This window comes from Dufourea novaeangliae, unplaced genomic scaffold (assembly GCF_001272555.1).
Source record: "Dufourea novaeangliae isolate 0120121106 unplaced genomic scaffold, ASM127255v1 scaffold208, whole genome shotgun sequence".
NCBI lineage: Eukaryota > Metazoa > Arthropoda > Insecta > Hymenoptera > Halictidae > Dufourea > Dufourea novaeangliae.
Window position 1 is genome coordinate 1,368,870 of NW_015374114.1, and position 12,518 is coordinate 1,381,387.

A 12,518-nucleotide genomic window follows, 5' to 3' on the forward strand; every position below is an offset into this window, starting at 1 on the left:
TATCTATCATGTTGCTTCGTGTTTTCTTACAGTCTTACAGTACTATATTTATAAAATTGTTCCATTATCATAACAAATTGTATCTTATTTCAACAAAAAACCGCGAAAGCGACGAATAATACGTTTATTTATCAATTTAAGTTAAAATTGATAAAACTATTTATCTTAACTTAAATCATGTATGCTATACTTTCAGTTATAAGTGTGCTTATAGGCGATAAATATTCATTTGTAAAATATGTTAGAATAAACAAAAGTAGAATTTTTTAAATTTGCAATTACGATAGAGGATGAAAAGAAGATTGAAAATATATTTGTATGAATAGGTTTCCCATCTTAATAGAACGTAAGCAATGATAAATTGCAGCGCCCTCAGCTGCTCAGCCTGGCCTAACCGTGTTCGTTCGTGTTGCGACCAGGAGAAACAATTCTTTGTCACTTACCTTTTGGCCTTTCCAAGATTTTTAGTCGATTCGTCGACGTCTGAGGCTGGAAAGCTCGAGGAACCAATGTGCCGAAGCGCGTAGGTAGTGTTTTCCATTTTCAATCAGCCCATGAGACGTGTATTGTCAACTATCGTTCCTAGCATCCCCATCGATATCGTATCTCGATGAGATTCTCATCCGTGAAAAGAGTCTAATTTTCTCCGAATCACCTTCAGGTGTTGTTTTTTCCATCACACGTGAAATAGAACAGCGTATACCTGAAATGTGAACGCTTTATCAAACTCCATGCGGCTTAACTTTGCTACTATTTACTCGACGCGCATGTAAACTTTGCTTCACTATTCGTCATCAAAGGCGTGCGCTCTACTATTTTGTGTGTGCATAGAGCTTCCATGTGATCGACAGGAAGTATCGTGATACTCGTAGTTTACTTTACTGTGGTACGGAATGAACATTTTTTCGAGATTCCGATACAATGGCTACAGAAACTTGCCGATGTTCATGAGCTATACGTAAGCTATCCCCGCGTCACTCGTTTGGACACTATGTGTAGGATACTTCTTACGCGTTTTTTCTTTTTCAGTTCTATCATAAAACGGCATATTATGCATCATTTGTATCTTAGACTGCATACTGTACGTTATACTATGTAGTGTTTAATGTGTTTCGAGTGTTATTAAACGTGAAAGCATTACAAGTGTGAATCAAAATATTGGTTTTGTTGATTAATAATTATTGAATGATTTATAGATAGAGAGACTGTAACAATTGTTTTGTTTTTATGTTGCAGGAATTATAATAGGCTATAGAAGGTGGTTGTGGCTATGAAACAAAATGAAATAAATATCCAACCGAAGGAAGAGGTATATTTGAGCATTGGATCTCCATGAAAGAAATATAAAAAAGAATGATACAGATATTATGCATCACTTTGTCATGCATGACTAGTTATCATTGTGTTCATATCAAGTTACTTTGACTGATTTTATGTGTTCAGAGAAGCTGACACTTGAAAGATCATCATAGTTCATCATTGCATATATCGCTTTATATATATGTATATAAATATATATACACACATATATATATATATATTTACTGAGCAAGATTTTTAAACATAATTCTATGTATACAAGCAAATAGCCTTAAATAAAAGTTACTGTAAGATTTTGATAACTGTGGTGCTGGTTAATATAATCAAGAAGAGAAATCAAATTAGTTCCAAGAGAAGAAATAGTGACTATATAATTTTTCTCTATCTTTGGTAAGAATCAGCTTTTCTAAACAATGCTCAAACAGTTACAAATACTCTTAAATAGTGTACATAGAGTATCAATTATGAATCTATTCTGACACGATTGGTGGCACTGCTAAAGTGAAAGAAAGATGTTTTAAATCCACAAAGAGAATGCACAATGGTCAGGAGAGATTATGTTCTGTGATTTTAGTATTGTGCAGAGTTTGTATTTGCATACCATGTACGACTGACAAATGAGTTAACAAATAATATATTTTTCCATGGAGAAAGTAATATGTTAATATAATCATTTCTTCAAAAACATCAGATAACACTCCTAATTTGGAGGCAAGACATACGGTGCTCATAGTTGTGTGAAACAGCAGTAGAACTGAGAAGACTTTGTACCGGTAAGCAACCGTGCGACTTTTAAACATATAAATTTTTTTGAAGATGCAAATTTCAGAGTAACTGTTTCCTTTTCAGATACTAAAGGTACATTCGAGGAAGTCCTAATGCTGAAAGGAAACTTATCACCATACTTAGACCCTCACAATGAAGAAGAGTCATCTTATGTAACCCTTAGCAATGGGCCATACGGTACTTGAAAATAATTAATTACTATTGAGGTAAATCATAGACTATATCCGTTAATTTCTATTTTATTTTTCAGTGTATGTAGGTGATTCAACCAACACAGAACCGAAGAATGACCATGTCTTTATAGATGTATATTTTTTAACCCCTATTCTTTGTAAACACTGTAAGTATCTCATTTCAATATTAACTATCGTTTTTTACAATGCTGTACTAAGTTCATTTTGGTCGTATATAATATTTTCTTTCTGTTTCGTTTTACAGGTGAAGATTATGTTTGGGGCACTGGGAAAGTGGGGGTCAAATGCAAAGGTAAGTTTCTTTTGAATGACTATTAAGAATTAAGAATTTTAAGTAGACTTACGTGATTATCGTTCGTGTCGCATGTGGATCCATGGCATATTGTCTTGAATAATCTAAGCGAATACATTAGAGATTTTTAAATACATTCGAATGCACAACACCAAACTTAATCGAGTTTCGGCAGCCATTTCTCTAACGGTTTAAAAGATTCCACATATATCGAAACAAACGAGATATCGAAAACGATACATTTCGTACCAACCGCGAATGTAATGTCATACCGACCGCGTAAAAAAATGACCTCGATAGGAACGCCATCTACGTAGGTGAAAAACAAAACTCCGATAACACACTGCGTCGTTGTGTTCTCGATCACCATCGAGGGCGGCACCGTAGCATAGTAACACATGCAGTCGCGGTGATTTCAAGTGGAGTGCTATCGTGTCCCCCTTCACCTTACCTCGCGTTCGTTTCCAGCACGGCCGGCAGTTTCTTTTCTGAAACTCTACAACCCTCTCCTATCCCTCTTGCTCCCCACCACCGAGCCTTACCATCGTACGACCCAGGGACGTATCCATGCACTGCGAACCCGTGCCAATCTCGTTCAAACTCGTACAAGTTCTCAAGTGTCCATCCAATCACAGCAAGTAAGTTTTTACACACTTCAATCGTCACGCTTTAATAACTACAAAATAATAAATTACACATATGAGATATCTTCAGTTTCGAATCGACCTTTAAGGGCATTTAATTCACCCGAATCTTCATGCATTTACCCGAAGTAACTTTCAAATGATTTTACGTGCTCCCCCCGATAACAGATACTAGCGTCCCACTTTTTCAGTTATCGCACAATAATAATTATACGTTCGATTCAATGCTTATTGCCTTTGGACGTTATTATATATATTATTCGTGTGCCGAGATAACGTCACATTTCTCTCTCTCTCTCTCTCTCTCTCTCTCTCTCTCTCTCTCTCTCTTTCTCTCTCTTTGTTTCTTTAGTATGCCGGATATAGACACCGCTGTCGTCTAAATACGTGGAAGAGTACAGAATTAGCGAGCGGAGAGGTAGGAACCGTTCTTCGGATCAGTTCCCGGCGTATACATATATCCACGTGTAAGCCAGATATCGTATACCCCCGGCAACTGTGCAAACGGAATTACTTACGTTTCATTGGATTTCACGCCTGGAAAAAGGAAACTGGTCGCCGCGTCCGCCCGGCTGTCACGTAGCCGGCGCAAGCGAGCGGTTTTCCACTCGACGCCGCCACTGCGTCCCACCACGAAATCGTATAAAAGGCAGAAATCCGAGATACGCTCGATGTAGTCCCCGTTACGTCCAATAATGCCCGTTTTACACACTACCTAAGGCGAGTCAAGGTGCTTTGAACTCCCGGCCGCGATCACGCCGCCCAGGGTCCCTCGTTTGCTGATCCTTGAGAATCAGTGCATTCGATTATACGCGCGCGACGCCTAATGACGCCGTCGAACTGTACGTCTACGTGATCGTGCTCGCATCGTCACGGAATAGATGATTCCTCCGTCGTGACAGACGGGCAACAAAAAAAGAAAGAACAAGGAAACGTTCGCCACTCGTGGCATGATATAAAACGGGTTCTTCTTTGTCCCTATAGACACTCTTTTTGGACCAGCATACCCTTCCATGACCTACAGGTGACCCCATACGTCCTTGCGATTCTGTTTCGGACCGCACGATTACGATTTCGTGGACCGGATGACTGTTCGGTTTTAACCTGTTTTTTTTTTTTTCTCGAGGACCGACGTTTCTTTCGCCTCACCTATTAACCTCTCTGGTCTCAACTTCTTTTCCGTTTCTTTATTTCTTTGCCTCGCTATCCGGTACTCAGTTGTTGGACCGCTTTTATGCCCAGTCAGAGTGCTCTATAATATGCGATACGATCAAAAAAGTGGAATGAATAGTTTACGGATTGGCTAATACATTTCGGTGAAGTGTATTATTATGTAAGATACGTAGAACGAATCGGGAAATAGATTCAAACTGAAATCTAGCCAACGGCACGGCGCAATGGCTTGATAAGCTCTTTAGTTTGACATAATAAAAGGAAACAAGAGTGAAAGTTTGCAGCGGCTTTGGTATTTATGTAGACGGAAACTGCGTGAAAAAACCTGGACTTGAATGAAATTAAAAGAGCCGCGGTAAAGTATATGTCTATTGCCGTGAAGTTTACAAAAGCAGACCATGGGGATCAGCGGAATACTATTCATTCCGTGAAGATATTTTTTCGCGTCTACAAATGAATCGGAGACTTTTTTTCGTTTACCCTGGTTGAAAAGGAAACGTGTTCGCTTGGGTGGCCAGGGGACAAAGAGTCAAAGAACTTCGGAAATTCTCCGATTCCTCGGTGTTCTTCCATCGCACGAAACGGGATTCCATTTATGCTGGCTGGCTGGCGATTGATGTAGAAACAGCTGATCGCAATTTTGGCAAAGAGACCGCATCGCCGCCGCGCGCGTGTAATCCTGCATTCAGTAAGAAATTTCTCGAGGGATTTCTGCGCGATCTTACACGAGAAATTATCTCCGGATCCAGACTCAAGTAATAAACCGCGAGGTGTGTGATTGAATATCTTATCCCGAATCTTATCGTTTGCGCGTTCATCTGCGAATTGTTCAGATCGTCGATTAAGAAAAAAAAAAATGTTGGCTGATTGCATTAGTGTGCACCTTCTTTATTGATTATCATCGACACATGTATCATCGGCGGTCGTTTAAATTCCGTGCCGCCGGAAGATATTAAAATAATTTTCCTTCCACGTCACTTATGATTCGGGTGCGTCCACGGTTACTCCGTTCGTATCGCGACTTTCTTTACGCATCGATCCGCTCGTAAAATTAAGCCTCGTGCGTCACTCGTAATCGGCGGTCGCTTTCGAAATTCATCGCCGTTAGGACCAGTCTTCGTTTCAGTAGGTGGCACGGGGACGGGTAACCGCGAGCGAACAAAAAAGTAAAATTCTCATTAATTCGAATTACAATGTTCTGCGTTTCTTTCGCCAAAGCCCGACACGCCGTTGAAAAAAAGATACAAAAAGTTACACCAGTTTCGGAGCGAATTACGAAGGAAGACCATCTGTCGGCAGGAGTTTCATCGAAGACATTGTACAAACGATAAGCTTAAAGGAGAATGACGCCTAAGTACGGTTCAACGATGCGTTTCACCTCTCCAGTCCGACAAAACGGGAGAAACGATGAGGCACCGAGTTTTTTTTTTTCGAAGGACAATCGAACGGGGTCAAAAGTCCTCCTGTTGCTACGTGAAACGAACGAAGCCATGGAAACGAGCTCGTCGCGCAAGCGCTTCGCCCTTCCGCCGCTTCCCCCCTTTTTTCCTCGATTTCCGGCGTCCTCAGTCTCTCCCCCCCTCTCTCTTTCTCTCCCCTCCTATGTCTCGTTCTACTCGCCGAAGCAGATGCACGAGTTTTTCCACCTTTTAGCCCGGTCGAACGATGAGCCCGACGTATTCCGAAATCTTTCGGAACGAAGGAAAGAGAATCACGGCGCATCTTTCCTCCACTTCTGACACTCTGAACCCCCTTGATCAAGCGCGCGCGCGCGCGCGGGATTCACGTTGCAACGTTTTTATGGCTAGTTATTCGCGATCGTACCACAACCTTTTCTCCGCGTCGTCGTCTGATTTGTATTCGATTCGTCTTCGACGAACGCCCTGCACATTCTTATCGCCGAGGGAGCATTAACTTCCGTAATTCTCGTTGGCGTAACCTCGTCGCATATCGCTTCGCTATGCACCGAGGGTACGACTCTCTTTTGATAACGTCGCGACGCCCCGAATCGACGATCGTGATTTGCCCGATTGAAACGTACTCGACGTGTGGTAGTTCCCTTGATTTCGAGAGATAGAGAGAGAGAGAGAGACAGAGACGATACCATAAGGAAATCTACCAACGTTTAACCTCTTCAGGGACAAAGTATTTAAGACTCTTCTTCAGCTGCATGTATTTAAAATATATTTATGAATGTTAACACTAGAACTACCAGCACTGAATGTATGCTGAGTTAAATTGTGTGATACATTAATACTGCAACATACAATGGAATATAGCTTAGTATACTATGATATAAAGTGTATAAGAAATTAAAGGTTAACATAAATTCCGATGAAAGTATCTTCTCTAAGATTTCAGTAATTTTATCCTTCAAGAGGTTAGCCGATCAGAATGTCCGAATGGTTCGGAGGGGGAAGCGCGTCTTTTCTGAATCCGTTCGGTCTCGCCACCGCCGGGAGCCAACGATGTTCCGTAGCCTCTAACCTTAATTGAATAATTTCGATCCGAACGACCTCGACACCCCTCTCGCCCGTCCCATTTACACGGCCCATCCGTATGCACTTTGGCTATCAAACGGAAGCCTCTCAGAGCCACACCGAAGTTACGATAGCACGTTCATCATCCGGTTAAACTTGCCGAGAGAATTTCAGGGTGTTTGCGCCCAAGAAGGGGTGGATGGGAGGGGCGGAGGGAGTGGACGGAGACATAGAAGAGACACGAAGTCGAAACATTGGGTGCCCCTGGGACATCAGAAGAGAATATACTTCCTTTTCAACTTGGATGTGTTTGCTTTCCTTTCAGCTCGTCCTTTCATCTTACCGACGTTTACACGCCGTCACTGTTTCTTAATCATCCTTTCTTTTCTTCCTTTTTTTTTTTTTAAAGTCTATATATTTTGTTCCGTGAAGTGGCCGGTATGCAGAATATTCGGGGCGAGCGCCGTCTTGTGTGCTGGTCGTGCACAGGGTGACGGGGGTGGGGAGGGCACCACGAGTCACGTACAAGTCCTTGATTCTCGGTAGATTCCAAGAATCCTGGTATCCTTGCCTGGGTTCGAGGTTGTCCACGGGTCGGGAAACTCGGAAGTGAATTCCGGTCGGGTGGGGAAAAGCGGCCGCGTTGTCGAAGTTACACGTAACCCGGAGACGACGCATAACAAGTCCTTCCGTGTGTATAGTGGCGTGCTTTGACTCGTTCTCGAGAGCTCGCTTGCTCGCTCGCACGCTCGCCTACGTATGCCTACTTACGTACGTGCATCGGCTTTTGTACGCGAGCTCTTCATATCAGGTCGGTCGATTAAACTAAAATTAACTCGTCCACCTCGACGGAGCGAGTTCCCTCTTTTGGAGCGCCGTTCCGTTTACTATACGGTATACTCGCTCTTGCCAACATTTCAGCTCGTGTCCCTACCGCTCTTTTCTCTTACCTTCCCCCCATCCCCCTCTCCCACTCGCCGGTTCCACCTTGAATTTCAGCTGTGCATTTTCTTAATGCACCGACTCTTTTTCCTCCCCAGTGTCGGAGGGGAGGTTCGTCCCGTTTGTTTCCACCCGACAGAGATTTCTTTCGGCGAGACTTTCAGCGTTCGCTCCGGCTGCCTAAATAATTCTTTGTGCTACTACTCTCCGCGGAGTTTTTCACCCGTGCAACGCATTACCGTCATTCTTTTTCCTCCCCACCACGGCGCAGGAATTTTACGTACACGGGAGAAAGGAGAGCCCCGTTACGCGAACGAGTTCGATAATTTTTCTCCGATTCAATTGGAGTTTCTTCGGTGTGGCGTTCGCCGTCGAGAAACTTTTACCCGTCGCGGAGGCGCAGCGAAAACCGTGAACCTCTTGTTTTTAATTCATTCGTCGTTTTTACTTCATTATCTTCGTTCATTAATCTCCGTTTGTTAACGTGCCACGATAGAGTTTGGAATTCCGAAGCTGATGATATTTGTTTCACCCGCATATTGCCATTAGTCGAACACTCATCCAGAATTTACTGTACACGTTATCGGTATCGCCGTACGGTGGTTTACATTCGGAGAACAGTATCTCAGCTGTAAAAACTCGTGGGTGAAAGCATCGAGTGTCTTATGTCATTTACCCGTCCTACTCTTTTCGTTCACCCTGCACGACATCCTCGAGTATCGACGAGCGTTCGCAGCGCTCCGCTAAAGGGGAACGTTACGCGTTTCGCTGTTCGCCGTTCGCGTTTATGCGGTGCCCACCGTGAGAAAGTCCCCGCGATCGTACGTGAATTCAAATTGATGGATGGTAGAGGAAACACGTCGCCTCGTACGGTTTTAATAATACCGTACGTACGGTCGTGGCGAAGGCATAAGTTTCGATTAAGGCTGGCGCTCGCGAATATACCCGCACGCCTACGCTTCTTCTATTTCTCCCTTTCTCAAACGCGCGCAAGCCTGAGCGTCCTTTTGCTCATTCGTCATCCTTTTGCTCCCGATTTTTGATACACTTCCAACGATCTTGCCGCATAACCGATTTATAATGCATACATATTTATAAGGCGAATATTTGTGTAGTCGGGAATCGGGCGAGAGTTATTCCAGGCAGTGTTCCAGTGACTCCGCGGAAGTCGAACGAATATAAAACTGAGAAGAACGTACCCCCCCTCTATCTCAAGGTTCCGTATCTTTTTTGCACGACGACCCGGGGAATCCTGGACGTATTTCCCCTCCCTCGTCGTTCCCGCGCTAAAATTAATGTATTTAAATTGGCTGCGATAAATAAGTGCCTCTCTCGTGTGGCCGTTATCTGATTTCTCCGGATATCTCGATTCACGGTACACGCCTCCGCCGGCGTCCCAGCTGAATCGGGCCCGTTCCGTAAATTCGAAGATTCGAGATACAGTGAGTACGTTTTCGTTCGAAATGAATCGTACCGCGCCGCGGGAATAATTGGACGGTTTTTCGTTTTCGTACGAACCCGATGACACGTCTCTATTTTCTCGCGATTATATGTAAATCCCGAACAGCAGATAGAACGGTATAGAACGGAAGCGTGTAGGGGAAAGAGAAGAAGAAAAAAAAAAGAGAAATCGACCCGGTCCGTCGTCGTTCTTTTCTCGGTTACGAATCGCGTGTCGTTGTGAATGCATTCCTATTCCGATTAGGCTAGGCGGCTGCATTTCGAGGAATGTTACACGCACACACAACACACACACACACACAGAGCCGGGGATGCACGCAATGGAGCTGCATTGATTCGCAGATATAGAGAGGCGAGGCCCTTCCCCCCTCGCCAGGCTTAGGGCGGAGGTCATGGGTAATGGAGTGCACCGTCACGTTGCTATGGGAAATTCGGGATTCCCGGGGTAAAGGATGGAGCCAACGGGAGGAGAATAGGATATGTGCACGACGTAGTCGATCGAGGGGGTTGCGGTGACGCAGGTCGTTGCTGATCATTCTCATTGAATTAAAAACGAGACCGTTTGTATAAGAACACCGTACTCGGACGAATTTTTCCCGTTCGGGGATATACCACCGCCATAACATTTTCGTTCGGTGAATTCCGATTGTACCCAACGCCGATGATTACGTTTCATTCCGCGCGCATGGTAATCGAAGAATGAAAAAAAAAAATACGTTTCCGCCTATCTTATCGTCGCGCGAAAATTTAAGAGTCCCAACGAGAACAATGGCAAGTTCGATCATGATGCATCGATGCTGAATTTTATTCGGTGCACCGAAGACTGTCGCCGACGAGATTTTGTAGGAATTTGGAAAACGGAGTCTGGGAATTTCCACGCCCAAAGATTACACACGGACGTGGAGATCAAACGCAAGAGATGCATAAAACGAAGGACGCGCACGCGATTCTCTCGTTCGTATCGCGAGCCACACACGTATATACGTACACTACATTTTCTACCGACATCTTTCCGTTCGGCAATTATGCTCGCTGCTGCTAATTATTACAGCCGAAGCAGCAGCAGCACCCGCAATTTCGTCGGTTACGTAACGGCCAGGCTGTAACTCGTTTCATTACGGACAATCTATACCGCCCACGTTTCCTATGCATCCTATACGTATATGTCATTGTTCGTCCGGGGCCTGGTCGCGTCGAGAGACCCCGAGCTAGGGATGTTCGATTCCGATACGATTTCGAAGATCGATTCTCTTAGGTAATACGTCACTGCTATGTATAACATATACACCAATGACCAAAACTATGGGTACAGGTCTGATAAATAAATAAAGAAATGTCATTCTACGAAGAGCTAATGAAGGTATCGTGTTATCTTTTCATTTTTTTCAATTCGAATCGCGGTACAGATGTGCTATCTCTGACTTCGCGCTATTAAGAAATGCACGCGATTCCCCTCCTTACAAGTTTCGCATGCGGTACGCGGCTATCGAAGCGAACAAAAAAAAAGAGAAAAAGACCTGACACCAGCATGAATCTTTACGAATTCATTTACATCCTTACGTAACCCCCCGTGCATCGATGGAATCGACGCATGGTCGCGATCGTGTTGCTTCTCCCAAGCGTGCACGAACGACCGGAGTGCACATAGTCGGGCGTTTGGAATTAATTTGCACGTCAGTCCTTTTGATACGCGCGCGCGCGCACGCTGCTGCTGGCTGGCTGGCTCGCGAGACGCGCACGAAAGTATCGGCCGCGGCGGCCCGGCAAAAGAGCGGAATAAAAACGAGCCAGTCGGGGCTCTCGTGTATTATACGGGCGCGGCCGAGCGTGTCTTCGTCACGTTGTCGTATTTAAACATTGACAGAAGCAAAAGGGGGAAGCAGAGCGACGCGGCGTTGCATTATAACGTACGAGTACCGGACAATTTTATAACTACGCGAGAACACGCCGTCTTTTTTTGTTTTTTTTTCTTAATTAAATTTCTTTATCCCGCACTTCATCCGACCGGTTAAACTGCCGCTTCGGTTCTATCGGCGGGGGGGGGGGGAGTGCCCCCGGCGTGTAACGAGTGCTGACATCGGCGATACACTTAACTATTATTTACCTTCAATAAAAAAAAAAAAATTCTCTCTATCTCGTGATAACCGTGCCGAGAGTGTATAACGTTTCCGAATGCCCGATATCGTCGAGAATGTGTGTCTACACCGGCCCAAGTACAATGGCGTGTATTGTGTTATCGCGATGTCCATTTAAATGCTTCAACATAATCGGGAGGGGATGTACATTCGCGAAAATACATACACCCTCGTGTCGCTATTTATATGTATATATGTATGTATATGTATACATATATTGTTCGGCGAGATAAGATTTGTATGCAGAAAATGAAAGATGGCGACAAGGTCCTCTTTATAGTCGCGTCTCGACGTTTCAGCGTGCACACGCGCTAAAGCGTGTCTTCGCTCGCGCGTGACAAAGACGATTCATCGATCGACACACCACGGGGATCCCATTGGGCGCGTGGAACACTTTAACAATTCAACCGAGGGCAACATCGACGATGATTAGACTTTCGAATCACGATTCCGTACGTGCGTGTGTGTGGCGGGTGAAGTGAATATTGTAAAATGGGTTTGCAAACGTGGTCGAGATTCGATGGTTTCCCAGGCAGCAGCGTCGTAGCGACGATAGAATTATTCCGCGGGATGTAATTGTTCGAATGGACACACAACCCTAGGAATGCACGGTTGAGAAAATTTTTATCGAGAATGGTTCGCACGGCACTTAGGTATCTAATAAACACGCGTGAAAAGCGAGGCCGCGCCTCCTTCGACACGATTCGCGCAACATACTATGTACCTCTCGATATATACACGCGCCAAAAGGAAATGCGTGTCTTGCCACGACCGGTAACGTCGAATATCTAGGAATGCGGTGTGTTTGATCGTATATCTTTAAACGTGGAATCAAGTGTGCTTGTAAAACGTTCCTTCATTCCCTTTTCGTCGTTTCGAGACGTACCCAAGGAAATCCAGTGTACGCTGAAACATACTTCTGTACCGTTTCGTTTCGCTGTGTAATAGACGGACGTAAGCGGGCTTCCCGTTTTGTCTGTCCACCGACGTCCCTATTCCACTTCGAGCTGCGCGAGTACTGTTTCGTACGGGATGAGTTTCGATGGACCTTGACGAACGGGGCCAGGATTGTCCCCTAGCTTGTGGGGGGG

General features: G+C 44.5%; 1 protein-coding gene across 1 annotated transcript; it reads left to right on the forward strand.

Annotated features, from left to right (window-relative positions):
- Positions 1-2,018: 2,018 nt before the first annotated feature.
- LOC107191012 lies at positions 2,019-2,649 on the forward strand. The gene is made up of 4 exons (XM_015579933.1): positions 2,019-2,093; positions 2,170-2,283; positions 2,357-2,446; positions 2,545-2,649. Exons 2-4 carry the CDS (start codon positions 2,199-2,201, stop codon positions 2,616-2,618), a joined length of 249 nt encoding a protein of 82 aa, XP_015435419.1. The 5' UTR covers positions 2,019-2,093; positions 2,170-2,198; the 3' UTR covers positions 2,619-2,649.
- The last annotated feature ends 9,869 nt before the right edge of the window (positions 2,650-12,518 follow it).

Coding starts and splice junctions, on each gene's coding strand:
- LOC107191012 (XM_015579933.1), top strand. CDS start 2,199: ATGCTGAAAGGAAACTTATCACCATACTTAGACCCTCACAATGAAGAA. Junction 2,284..2,356: donor CCTTAGCAATGGGCCATACG/GTACTTGAAAAT, acceptor TTTATTTTTCAG/TGTATGTAGGTGATTCAACC. Junction 2,447..2,544: donor CCCTATTCTTTGTAAACACT/GTAAGTATCTCA, acceptor TTCGTTTTACAG/GTGAAGATTATGTTTGGGGC.